General features: G+C 35.1%; 1 protein-coding gene across 1 annotated transcript in view; it reads left to right on the top strand.

Annotated features, from left to right (window-relative positions):
- Positions 1 to 14,416, top strand: part of URB1 (URB1 ribosome biogenesis homolog) — a 140,370-nt gene that overhangs the window by 7,700 nt on the left and 118,254 nt on the right. Inside the window, exons 2-8 of the mRNA XM_053705174.1 lie at positions 3,159 to 3,298; positions 5,805 to 5,956; positions 6,197 to 6,329; positions 7,395 to 7,491; positions 9,470 to 9,555; positions 10,472 to 10,597; positions 12,576 to 12,706. Coding sequence (XP_053561149.1) covers positions 3,159 to 3,298; positions 5,805 to 5,956; positions 6,197 to 6,329; positions 7,395 to 7,491; positions 9,470 to 9,555; positions 10,472 to 10,597; positions 12,576 to 12,706 — 865 coding nt within the window. The remainder of the gene's footprint in view (positions 1 to 3,158; positions 3,299 to 5,804; positions 5,957 to 6,196; positions 6,330 to 7,394; positions 7,492 to 9,469; positions 9,556 to 10,471; positions 10,598 to 12,575; positions 12,707 to 14,416) is intronic.

A 14,416-nucleotide genomic window follows, 5' to 3' on the forward strand; every position in this document is an offset into this window, starting at 1 on the left:
GGTTTCTCTGACTCTGTGATTAATACTATGTTACAGGCTCGTAAATCTGTATCTAGAGAGATATATTATAGAGTCTGGAAGACTTATATTTCTTGGTGTCTTTCTCATCATTTTTCTTGGCATTCTTTTAGAATACCGAGAATATTACAGTTTCTTCAGGATGGTTTAGATAAGGGTTTGTCTGCAAGTTCCTTGAAAGGACAAATCTCTGCTCTTTCTGTTCTTTTTCACAGAAAGATTGCTATTCTTCCTGATATTCATTGTTTTGTACAAGCTTTGGTTCGTATAAAACCTGTCATTAAGTCAATTTCTCCTCCTTGGAGTTTGAATTTGGTTCTGGGGGCTCTTCAAGCTCCTCCATTTGAACCTATGCATTCATTGGACATTAAATTACTTTCTTGGAAAGTTTTGTTCCTTTTGGCCATCTCTTCTGCCAGAAGAGTTTCTGAATTATCTGCTCTTTCTTGTGAGTCTCCTTTTCTGATTTTTCATCAGGATAAGGCGGTGTTGCGAACTTCTTTTGAATTTTTACCTAAAGTTGTGAATTCCAACAACATTAGTAGAGAAATTGTGGTTCCTTCATTATGTCCTAATCCTAAGAATTCTAAGGAGAAATCGTTGCATTCTTTGGATGTTGTTAGAGCTTTGAAATATTATGTTGAAGCTACTAAATCTTTCCGAAAGACTTCTAGTCTATTTGTTATCTTTTCCGGTTCTAGAAAAGGCCAGAAAGCTTCTGCCATTTCTTTGGCATCTTGGTTGAAATCTTTAATTCATCTTGCCTATGTTGAGTCGGGTAAAACTCCGCCTCAGAAAATTACAGCTCATTCTACTAGGTCAGTTTCTACTTCCTGGGCGTTTAGGAATGAAGCTTCGGTTGATCAGATTTGCAAAGCAGCAACTTGGTCCTCTTTGCATACTTTTACTAAATTCTACCATTTTAATGTATTTTCTTCTTCTGAAGCAGTTTTTGGTAGAAAAGTACTTCAGGCAGCGGTTTCAGTTTGAATCTTCTGCTTATGTTTTTCATTAAACTTTATTTTGGGTGTGGATTATTTTCAGCAGGAATTGGCTGTCTTTATTTTGTCCCTCCCTCTCTAGTGACTCTTGTGTGGAAAGATCCACATCTTGGGTAGTCATTATCCCATACGTCACTAGCTCATGGACTCTTGCTAATTACATGAAAGAAAACATAATTTATGTAAGAACTTACCTGATAAATTCATTTCTTTCATATTAGCAAGAGTCCATGAGGCCCGCCCTTTTTTTTGTGGTGGTTATGATTTTGTATAAAGCACAATTATTCCAATTCCTTATTTTATATGCTTTCACACTTTTTTATCACCCCACTTCTTGGCTATTCGTTAAACTGAATTGTGGGTGTGGTGAGGGGTGTATTTATAGGCATTTTGAGGTTTGGGAAACTTTGCCCCTCCTGGTAGGAATGTATATCCCATACGTCACTAGCTCATGGACTCTTGCTAATATGAAAGAAATGAATTTATCAGGTAAGTTCTTACATAAATTATGTTTTTTCCTCTTTAGCCTGCAGCTCTCTTTAAAGCAGTTGTGTTTTAACCCTTTACAAGTGCTGGTTAGTGAAGTTCTGCCTCTTCATACTGGGCACTGCCATCTTGGATTTTAAAGTGATAGTAAACATTCCCCTTTGAATAAGCAGATCTGGAATGTTATCGATATTTTAGATGGAGTTTAATTAATCAGGTTTTTTAATATGCGCTATAACTTACTTTTTATTGTAGATATGAAATTCAAATACCCCACGCTCCGGCCACCCATTTCAAAACTAATCTTTTTTTTATGTGCTATCGGTTTTAAGTACTTAGAACTATTCTCCAATCAGCGCTCTAGCTGCAACACAAGTGCCATATGGCTAAAGGGCTGATTGGAGAACAGTTCAAACAGTTAGCTAACAAAAAAGATTTGTTTTGAAATGGGTGACAAGAGCACAGGGTATTTGAATTTCAAATCTACATTGAAAAGTAAGTTATAGCACATCTTCATTAAAACTGATTATTTAAGCTCTATCTAAAATTTCAATAACATTCCAGATCTGTTTATCCAAAGGGAGAGCTTACTATCACTTTTTCTCACATCCTTTGACAGAAGCAGTGAGTACTCGCAGATCACTGATATTGTTGATGTCTTGACAAGCCTTATTGTGCACTTCAGTTTAAAGTGTAGAATACAGAGCAAGAGCTGTATGTTTTGCAGTGGCTGCATTGCTCTATATTATTCCTGAAGGTTTTTTTTAATATTTTTATGTAACTTTTACATTGTGTACCAAAACCTGCAAATATGTAAAGCATCAGCTTTCTGTTGTGCAAGGTACAGCTGTCAAAAATCAGTAACACTGATCTGTGAAAGCTCACTGCTTCTGTCACATGATGCTACAAGATGGCAGCACCCAGTATAAACATGCAGAGCGTTACCAACTGGCTTCTGTTATAAGATAAATAAGAGAATGGCTTTAAAGAGAGCTGCAGCAACAGGAGGTAAAGCAACAGCATGGTGAGTAGTAACCATCCTACTGTAGTTGTGCCCTGCAGTTTAATGTCCCTTTAAGGTAAAAAAACAAAATTGATTGTAATACTTATTCATAAAAATATAAATTGTATTTGGACCTTAAAGGGACAATAAAGGTAAAATTAAACTTTATGATTCAGGTAGAACAAGCAATTTTAAACCACTTTCCTATTGACTTTTTTTAAATCTAATTTTGCTTTGTTCACTTGGTATCATTTTTTGAGAAGCATACCTAGGTAGGCTCAGAAGCAGCAATGCACTTCTGGGAGCTTGTTGGTGATTGGTCACTTCACATATATTCTTCTTGTCATTGGCTCACCCGTTGTTTTCAGCTAGCTCCCGGTAGTGCATTACTGCTCTTTCAACAAAATATACCAATGAAGCACATTTGATAATAGATATTAATCAGAAAGTTGTTTTTTTAAAATTGTATGCTCTGTGTTTAATATCCCTGTAAGATTCACCATGAATGTGAACTGTTTTGGTCTTTACATATATGCAGGGTATTCCAAACAGTTAAAGTCTGTGTATCAATATAAATTTAAAAGATTATTTGTTGCTAGAGAAAATTATTTTTTGTTCAGAGAAATATATTTGTTTTTTTCTTTCTTTAGGATTGGCAAAATTTGTAACACTTTCTAAAAAACTGCCCAGTCCTAATCTATATGACGTGGTAGAGGGTTACATCAAGATTTCTGTAGAATGCATCGAAATTCTCAAGTTGTTAGATGGAGAGAGACGCCCTGAAAGTGAGGTACGTGGAGCATATCTAGCGTTCTTTATTTTGTGTAGGGGGAAATGAGTGCGCTACACAATAAGTCTGGGTTATAGAATCTCTATGATACGTATACTTGTCATTTGTATTCCTCTTAGTTCTGGACTTATGTTAAGCTCAGAAGTATACAGGGAAAGTTAAAACCATTAGAGAGTCAAATGAAGGGTTAGAGAGGAATAGAAAAAGGTGATAAGATAGGAGATCAACTGATCATCTGACTCCCATGTTAGTAAACGCCTTCTTTTTTTTCCTGCTGTTGTAAAGCAGTGGATAAAAGTGATGTGAAATAATTGTTTTCAAACACAATTAGAAACATTATTTCCTCTTGCCTTTGTTTAAAAATTGAACTTTCTACCACTCTTCCAAAAAAAGCAAAATGTTGTAGACTATGTTTTTAAAATGTTAGAAATTGCCTGTTCTAGCTATTTGATTTGCGGCATTTGCAGTTTGTTTTTGTGGTGTCCTAAAGAGTGTGGAACAAGCACAATTTTTAGGCAAAAACAAGAGGTGTTTCACGTGTACATTTTAAAGTTCATTAATTTGTGTTTCAAAACTGCGCTGATTGCTGCCGACTTCAATGTGATTCATCACATGTACAGTATCAGTCAAGTGCACTTAAAAAGTGATGGTAGCTGTTTAGCTTAAAGAAAAAGTCTACAACAATTTTTTTTAGTTTAAAAAGATAGATAAAACCTGGTATCTAAACCTCTGCAGACTGCCCCCTTATTTCAGTTCTTTTGACAGACTTGCATTTTAGCCAATCAGGGCTGGCTCATACATAACTCCACAGGAGTGAGCACAATTTTTATCTAATATGAAACACATAAACTAGCACTGTCTAGCCCTTCAAGGGCTTAGAAATCGGCATATGAGCCTACCTAGCTTTAGCTTTCAATAAAGAATACCAAAAGAGCAAAGCAAATTTGATTATAAAAGTAAATTGGAAAGTTTTTTAAAATTGCATGCCCTATCTGAATCATGAAAATTTAATTTTAACTAGACTGTTCCTTTAAACCATTTTTACAAATGCAGAAACATTGTAAAAATGCTCTAATTGTATTTTACATTTACTGCTTTGTATTTAAATAATAACATATATTTGACTTGATTTTTTTTGGGAAAAACTTTTAGCAATGTTTAATAGCTATAAACTTTTACCTTTTGTTAAAATTAATTTATTTTATAAAGGAAAAGTGGTTTTCACATATAGATGTTCAAATCCATCTTGAAGTCTCCCTTTTAAAGGAACATACAACTGTAAAAGTTAATGCTCTAATATGTTAGAGAAGCAGTGGTGCAATAATAATAAACTGTGTTTAACCATCTGCAGCTAAGTCTCAGCAGTGCATTTCTGCTTATGGGCCTACCTAGGTATGCTTTTCAACAGATGATACTAAGAGAGTAAAATACATTTGATATTATAATTACATTGAACAGTCTTTTACATTTGCATGCTCCGTCTGAAATATAAGTTTATTTGACTTTCATATCCCTTTAAGTACATGACCAAAATTTAAAGCAGAATGGAGACGTGAAACTACATTTAAAGGGACAGTCAACACCAAAATTGTTATTGTTTAAAAAGATAGTGCCCTTACTACCCATTTCCCAGTTTGCAGTTTTGCACAACCAACATTGATATATTAATATACTTTATAACATTTAAACCTCTACATTTCTGCCTATTTCTAAGCCACTACAGACAGCCATTTATAACATGCTTTTTATTAGCTTTTTATAACAGGAGGCTGCTAGTTCCTGTGGGCCATATAGATAACATGGTGCTCACGTCCGCAGAGTTGTGGCTGATACTGCACTAATTGGTTAAAATGCAAGTCAATAGATAATAGTCATGTGATCAGGGGGCAGTCTGCAGAGGCTTAGATAGAAGGTAATCATAGAGGTTAAAAGTATATTAATATAACCATGTTGGTTATGCAAAACTGGGGAATGGGTAATAAAGGGTCTTTTCCTGTAATAAAGGGTCTTTTCCTGTAATAAAGGGTCCTTTCTTTCTATGTCAGTGTCACAAATATCTGTATAATCTGCTAGAGGAGTACATGTGTCCTGTAATTAGTGAGGTTAGCAGAATTGTAGCTGTCAGGAATATTGAGGAGCCAAAAAAGGAATCTAGTAGTCTGGAATGAGTTCTTAGATATACATAGAGAAATCTGAAATGTTAGGAGTATATTTTTAGGAGCCTTGGCCCCTGACTTTTGGATTCAACATACATTACAAACTCAGGAGGCTGACAAGTTGCTTTTATAACAGGGCTTAAATATATATCAAACTAGCAGCAAGTCAAAAACGTGATAATGTTATTGTGACCCAAACAAGGATATTTGTATGTAGGAGCAGGGGTAATATTAAAGGAGCCAGCCCTGTGATTTGTCTGCTTTATAATTCCCTTTTTAATAGGGAAGCAAGTTAATAATAATAATAATAGAATTTATTCAACCTTTTTTTTTTATTTTGTCTTTTTAAGAACATGATAATCTTTCAAGCTCTGGAAGCCATTTTACTGAGGACAGCAAGTGATCTTTCACATTTAAATATTGCTGGAGTTAACATAGTGAAGAATATGCTGAACACGCACATGAAAATTATATATACCTGTTTATACTCCGAAACTCACAGGTAAGTTATCCGTACAACTGCCTTGGGTCAGGGTATAATAATGATTTCCTCTGACCGGCAGCTTTAGTCCTCAATTTATAGATGAATTGGAATTAAAATTATTTTAAGGTCAGCAATAATAAGTAAGATACCCAGTGTATATGTATACTGCCAGAATTGACGTTGTGGATATCTCTACTGATACTTTAGATCAATAATATAATATTGAATTTTGAAGTTGTTTGTTTTTATTATGCGCAGGATGTCTAGAATATGTCTTAACCTATTGTCTGCAATGGTGACACAAGGGCCAGAGTGTGCCAGGGATGTTTTCAGTCATTTTGATTTCAACAACAAATTTCTGCCGGGTTTATTGAAGAAGAGAGATAAACAGGTAAGTGGCCTAAACACTGAGCACTACATTGTCATCATACTTAGAAAGTAGTCCTTGATGCTTAGTAGAATGCCCATCTGGTGCTGGTGTGCTGCCTGGGGGGGAAAGTACAAGGATCATATCCGCACCTCTCCCTTTTGTGTTGTGCTTCCATGTGATAGCCAGGCTTTCTACAATTTCTTCCTCCCCTGGGTGGTCGGCACAACTAAACTATTTGTTTAGCACTGGTCTCTGCAACCCTACAGAAAGTTAAATAGATCTCACTCTGGAAACTCTGTGACCATTGGGGTAATTCTGCACCACTAGTATCATTTAATAGGCACATCAGAGTTAGAAGAATACTTTCTGGCTTAAAGGGACATAATACTCATATGCTAAATCACTTCAAACTGTATAACTGTAAAAAGCTGACAGGAAAATATCACCTGAGCATCTCTATGTTAAAAAGGAAGATATTTTACCTCACAATTTCCTCAGCTCACCAGCGTAAGTCCTGTGTAAAAAGTTATAATTTAACTGCTGTCCATTTGCAGGTAAAAAAAAATGAAGAAATGAACTGCAGCCAATCAGCATCAGCAGTGCTGAGGTCATGACCTCTTTTACTGTGATCTCATGAGATTTCATAGTAAACTTCCTTAAACTGAATAGGGAAATAAGATGAGTTTGCACGTAAACTCACTCCCTTGCCTGTCCTGGGACAGACATACTGATTTTCTGCTTAAAGTCCTTTGCAATGGGGTTTGATTTCTTAGGATATTTTCAGGTAAAATATCTTTCTTTTTTACATAGAGATGTTCAGGTGATATTTTCTAGTCCGCTTTTTACAGCTATGCTGCATCACTTTAAAGTGTTTCAACATTTGGTTATCATGGCCCTTTAATATTGAGATATCTCAGGAGCAGGACCTCTAACTTTCCTGTTTCGTCTTGTATAAGAATGTATTGGTTTAATTTATTATTATTATTATTATTATTATTATTATTATTATTATTATTATTATTATTATACCAACTGTATAGCTCTGCAGTATGTGTTACTTAATAGATCTTTTTTTACCCTTTGCAGGGAAGGCCTGATGTCCGGATGGCTTACATTCAGTTTGCATTATCGTTTTTGATTTCTGGTGATAATACGCTTATTGTACAACTGCTTGAACTTAAAGGTTTGTCAGTTATCTGTTCCTTACAATTTCTGGGTTTAGTTTTAATTATAAATAAATTCACACCCACACACCTCCTTTTTTTTTAAAACTCTACACAAACATACAAGAGCCAGAAAAGTCTTGGGTTTAAATCGGCTTTGCATGTGGCTATTTCAATGGGGAGTTTGATTTAAATATTGAGTTATTGAACTTTTTAAACTGGGAGATTTCCTGCATTTGTTTGATTTAGTCAGTGTAGTTTTTTTTTTTTTCCGCCTTTGAATATCTTTATCAATAAAACAACACGATACGTTTTGGGTGGTCGGTTGTCACAGTGACTTAGAGACTAATCCTGGTGCCTGTAAAAATGCCTGCTTGCTGCCTAGGTCACAGTCTAAGACAGTGTTTCCCAACTCCAGTCCTTATGACCCTTAACAGGCCACATATTTATTATATCTTAAAGGGACAGTCTACACCAGAATTTTTTATTGTTTAAAAAGATAGATAATCCCTTTATTACCCATCCCCTAGCTTTGCATAACCAGCACTGTTAATTATATATGTATTACCTCTGTGATTAGCTTGTATCTAAGCCTCTGCAGACTGCCCCCTTATCTCAGTGCTTTTGGCAGACATACAGTTTAGCCAATCAGGGCAGACTCCTAAATAACTCCACGGGCGTGAGCACAATGTTATCTATATGACACACATGAACTAATACTGTCTAACTGTGAAAAACGTTCAAAATGCTCTGAGCTAGGAGGCGGTTTTCAACGGTTTAGAAATCAGTTTGAGCCTAGCTTGGTTTAGCTTTTCAAAAATACCACCAAGGGAACAAAGCAAATTTAATGATAAGTTAATTGGAACGTTGTTTAAAATTGCATGCCCTATCTGAATCATGAAAGTTTAATTTTGACTAGACTGTCCCTTTAACTAGAGCACAGGTGAACTGATCAGCTGATGGGTGAACTTATTAGTTAAGATGTAACGAATATGTGGCCTGTTTATGGTCCTGAGCACTGGGTTTGGGAAACACGGGTCTAAGATATATAAATGTTTTATTTATTTATGATTTTTTATTTATTTTTTGTTACCAGCAGCCAAAGGTTAAGCCACTTTGATACGTGTTACTGGCAACATAGGGTTAAAGGGACAGTCTAGTCAGAATGAAACTTTCATGATTCAGATAGGACATGCAATTTTAAACAACTTTCCAGTTTACTTTTATCATCAAATTTGCTTTGTTCTCTTGGTATTTTCTACTGAAAGCTAAACCTAGGTAGGCTCAAACTGATTTATAAACTGTTAAAAGCCGCCTCCTAACATTTTGACTTTTTATAGTTAGGAAGAACTAGTTCATGTGTGCCATATAGATAACATTGCTTTCACTCCTGTGGAGTTATTTAATAGTCGGCACTGATTGTCTAAAATGCATGTCTGTCAAAAGAACTGATATGGGGACAGTCTGCAGAGGCTTAGATACAAGGTAATCACAGAGGTAAAAAGTATATTAATATAACAGTGTTGGTTATGCAAAACAGAGGACTGGTTAATAAAGGGATTATCTATCTTTTAAACAATAACAATTCTGGAGTAGACTGTCCCTTTAAATCACTGATGCCTGTGTTACTGACATAGACTGAATATTAATAAAATAAGCACTTGCCACACTACACGTATGCTGAAAAATTCTGGCACTTACATTTGTCAAAATCATTGTTTTTTTAAATTTACTGTAATTTTAAATTGAAACCTTTAGTTAATAAAAACTGAAGAGAAGATCCCTAGTGATCATATGACTAGGGATATATTTGTGTTTATGTATTTGCCTAAAAGAACACCATACTGTTTGTATAGTAGTAGTAATCTTTTTTTTAAAAAAAATTGTCACAATCAATTTAGTTTTTGATAAAATATATTTTTGTGAGATACTGCAGCAATGTCTTTTGTATAATGTGTGAAATGGCAGTTTTTATAACGTATTCTTTTTTTATTTTAGATTTCTTTGGGGAGATTTTCAGTACTGGGATAAAGGAAGATAGAATTTCTACTCTCAATCTCCTACTGTCATTGCTTGAAACTAAGGTATTAAGTTATTGCTACTGTCTATCAATATTAGAAGTTTACATATAGGATTGGGAACTGTAAATTTCTTACAACAAATAGCAATGTAGTGCTCGGATTCCCATGTCCAAATCCAAAATTAAATTAAAGGGCTTTTTATATCAAATGTTTTGTTATGTAAAGAAAAACATTTGAAATATATTTTCATTATATACCTTGCTCCCTTTTCATGTAATGTTGCTCTGAAAAAATAGCAAATTCTATTTCTCAGAACATGATATGTACACTGCTGACTTCTCAACGCCAATCCTGCTACATATATGCACCTAATTTTTGATTTATCAGATAACAGCTGCAAAACAAAGCACTATACTAACTTCATGACCATGGCTAGCCTTGTTGTCTGCAGACTAAAGTCCAGATTGGCTGATCCAATAAGGCAAATAGTGGGTGGAGTTTGGCTGAAAAATAATTGTATTAAAATGTTAATTTCTTTTAAAACCATTAAGACGTGGCTGATATGTTCTATGGCTGCACAGCAGACATGTCTTGTAATTACTGTTTCTAACAATCACACTGGTATAAAAAATGAAATCAAACTCTCGATTCTGTCATATAAAGACTCCATTACTTAGTGACACGACACAAAAGAGGAAAGTAGAATTTTTTTTATTATAATTTTCCTATTGCTTCCATATTGTGTTTAACTTCTGCAAATGACCAAAAAATAGCTGATAGGTAGTTGGGTTTCAGTTTGACAGAGGAAAATGTTGTTTTTAAACATATGAAACATATTATTTTGGAAGTTGGGTATCTGTAAAAGAGCATTTCTGGGGTAAGTCTATTAAAGAGGGTAGTACTTTTACGGTCCCTTTAAATACCCGTCTTTGTTGTGTCTGCGCGTTACTATTCTCATTTTTTTTTTTTCTTCTTTAAGGTTGTTCACAATAAAGCGATCACAAAGACTCAGAAAGTTCGCTTGTTTACCCCCGTCATTTTAAATCACATTGCTTCTCTTTATCGCTGGAGTGGTATTGTAGATGTGAGCACCAAAAATGTCACAGTAAGTTTTTTTTTTTTTTTTTTTCTCCTTTTAATGACTTTGGTTCCGATTTTTCTTTTTTCCGTTAACATTAATTATCTATCAATTTATGTTTTCTTGTATTTGTACCCTGTACCTATGGAAGGTGTTGTACTCATAGCTTCACACACACACATCTGGCCGGTGGAATTTTAGAGAAATATTTTAGATACTAGAAATTCCTTTGAAGAGACATTTAAACCAAAAATGTAGTTTCCTATAAAATGTTTAATAACGGTAACTAAAAAAATAATTTTATAAACCGACCATCTATTAACTTTACAGCGCAAGTGCAGGTTTAAAATTTGTCTATGGTCCGTCCAATTTGCTCTAAATGCAGCAAAAAAATGGATTTTGATAATGTGAAAGACAAATAATGGTTTCCACAGTAATGGGGTTAGATCGGATTTGCAAACATGTAATTAGAAGAATATAGATATTTCTGCTTGAACAAGTTTTGTGATATCACATTTTATTTGGAGTCGGCATAATAACAGTTTGCCGCTCTAACCTTAGTGTGACGGCTGACTTTAGCCTGTGAAGATAACACCCCCCCCCCCCAATCCAGCTGGTATGTGCTGTTAAAGGGGCTCCACCTGTGCCCCCACCTTCTCTTGTCTTGCTTTTCTTTTACCCCTCTTTCCTTGTGTCTTTTTTAACTTCCTCTCACCATGTGGGTAAAGCCCACAAGCCTATGCTGAGGATTTCCAAACTTAAAGGGACAGTCTACACCAGAATTTGTATTGTTTGAAAATAGAAATAATCCCTTTATTACCCATTCCCCAGTTTTGCATAACCAACACAGTTATATTAATGTTTTACCTCTGTGGTTACCTTGTATCTAAGCCTCTGAAGACTGCCCCCTTATCTCAGTGCTTCTGACAGACATGCAGTTTAGCCAATCAGTGCAGACTCCTAAATAACTCCACAGGAGGAATGTCTAACTGATAAAAACGTTCTAAATCCTCTGAGCTAGGAGGCGGTTTTCAATGGTTTAGAAATCAGTTTGAGCCTACCTAGGTTTAGCTTTTCAAAAATACCACCAAGGGAACAAAGCAAATTTAATTTAAAAGTCAATTGGAAAGTTGTTTAAAATTGCATGCCCTTTCTGAATCATGAAAGTTTAATTTTGACATGTAGAGGAGACAGCAGAGTATTGCTTAACTTGTTGTTTAGTAGCTGTGTTAAAGACTCCTCTCCATCTTTCCCCCAGCTGCCAACCCCACACATTTTCTGCTAAACACTGCAAATGTGTTTTTTTTTTAAATTATGGTTCTGTGTTTCACTGCTAGTTTCTGCTGTTTTATGTTAAAATGAATGGAAAGCGTTTCTAGACATTGTCCTGCTGATATTTTCTTTATTGTAAATCTATTACGCACTTTCAAAAAAAAAAATCAAAGATAAAAACCATAAATACAAATAATTGCATATTTATGTTGTTTTTATTTCGCCTGCATTTGCTTTAAAATTCCTCTTAAAATTGTGCTTGTTCCTCTACTTACAGAGAGACTGGGATGCCTCAGTTATACTTAATTATGTTGACATATACCAGACCCTGTAACCTACTACACAGTAATTGGCTAGACCAGAGAACATACTTATTTACGTCCCTAATTGTCCAGAACAAGGGAGACCAGGAGCATGTTTCCCCTACACATTTCAAGGGGTGTATTCTTAGCACATTTTAATACCGTTTTGCAAACCACAGTAGTTAACAAAATCACAGTAAATAAAATAAAATGTGTTTAGTATAAGTATAATTACAGCTCATCTTATCCCATGTCCTTATGTTTTAGTTTGTTGTTATTCCTTGTGAATTTCCTTTTTAAGATTCTTTCTTTTTTAATTTACCTTTAATAACAAACCATTGCTAAAGAAACGAGGTAGTGGGTAGATTTTGCACATAAATTACATTTTTTTTGGTGTCTGTGTCAATTTATTACATATCCTTTCTCTTCAGGACATTAAGGACCCAAAAGAAGCGGGCAAAGTCATGATAAGGGAGTTGGTGCACAGCTTTCTGGTAGATCTCTGCTGCTCTTTGAAGCACGGCATTAATTTCTATGACCCAAGTCTTGGCACAGCTGGAAGGTAATGTATGACAAATATTCAGTACTTGATCTGAAAAGAGAAGAATAAAATAAAGACTTCATATTCTTATCTACAGCGACTCCTATATAACAGTTTGATTATAATTTGACCTCTTAGATGCAGATGGTAAATTTGAATGTTTTTGAAACTCTAGGATTTACTAGTGCTACAAATAAAGGGAACTTTCAGTCATTAAGTATAAAAAAACTTCATGCTGAAAGTTCCTTTATTTTCAACGAGTTTATGCCGAGTTGAGTGCCACAGCTGCTCACAGCAAAGCTCCTTTTAGTCAGTAGTGTCCTCTTAGCCAATAGCGTGCTAACCATACAGCATAATACCAATTGGCTCGCACAGCTATTGGCTAAGAGGTGACACTGTCACCTTATTGAAAACAAAATAGCGTTTTGCCATAGGTGGCTGGAGGTGCTCAGCTCGGCATAAACTCGCTGCAAATAAAAGAACTTTCAGCATGAAGTTTTTTTTATACTTCATAACTGTAATTCCCCTTTATTTGTAGCACTGGTAAATCCTAGCGTTTCAAAAGACTAGTATTTACCATCACTTTAACAGTGAGAGTGACTTGTTCCCTGTTTCAGCAGAACCCTTTATTGTTTACATCTTGTTTGCCCGGGTACTTCCAGCACTGCAGAGGGACCTATTGGTCTTCTTTAGCACTGCCAGTTCCTCCTTGTCCTGTGGCAGTGTTTCTGCTTGAGCTTCTGTCTCACCTTATATCACTCAGATGGGATAGGAATCTTCAATAGGCATAGAAAAAAGCCATTGTTTTATATGTTTCTGCTACCTACATATTTTTGATGACCACCCCCAGCCTAGCATATGTGTAAAATGATCTTTAAACAATGTTGTTATAAATACAATCACACAAAGAGGGGAAGAAGTAAATTACCAACTTGAAAAAAGATGTATTCATTTTAAGTTGAGGGTCCCCCTGCCCTTATTGCTATTAAATGTTCCAGACATGGACGTCAGTTGACCACTCAATACATTTTGGTGTGGTTCTTGCCTGTATTCTTGCTACAAGGAGTTGTATTGATTTATCATTAGAAAGACTGAAGACCCATTCGAGTTTCTAGGTAGCGGTCCATCCATAAGTCAAGTTATCCCATGGTAAATTTATTTGATATTTTTTTTTCTTTTTGACAAGCTACAGCTAGATTAAGACAGTATTTTGTGCAAGGATGAATGTTCTAAAGTTATGTTTTCTGGTAAAAGGGGGGGAAATGGGATAATCAATACAATTGTTATGATAAACCCAGTACTGGATGATTATTCCTATTCTTGTATATTTGCTTGTTTGTGTATATTTAGATGTGTAACGTGCCTAAAACAGATCACAAACCTTATTTCCAACTTTAAAATTCCCAAAGATACAATATTTCCACAGCATCTCAGAACGTACTGTGTGTTCACCCTTTGATCCAAAATTCTAAAACAAAATAATTGTAATCAGTTTCACAGTTTAACTAAGTACAAGGTGGAATTAATGAGTTAAAACAAACCAATAATTGTTCCACAGTCTCATTGGTACTGTTTGTTTTGACTTGGTCTTTGAATCTGGAGATAGGGTATTTGCCTAGATATTAATTTATGGAGAGCATAAGGGAGGGAGATGCCTTATACTGCGTGAAATGTAATGTGTTTAATTGCATGCTTAAAGGGACACAAAACCCCAATTTTTATTTTATGATT

The sequence above is a fragment of the Bombina bombina genome, chromosome 3, assembly GCF_027579735.1.
Source record: "Bombina bombina isolate aBomBom1 chromosome 3, aBomBom1.pri, whole genome shotgun sequence".
Lineage (NCBI taxonomy): Eukaryota > Metazoa > Chordata > Amphibia > Anura > Bombinatoridae > Bombina > Bombina bombina.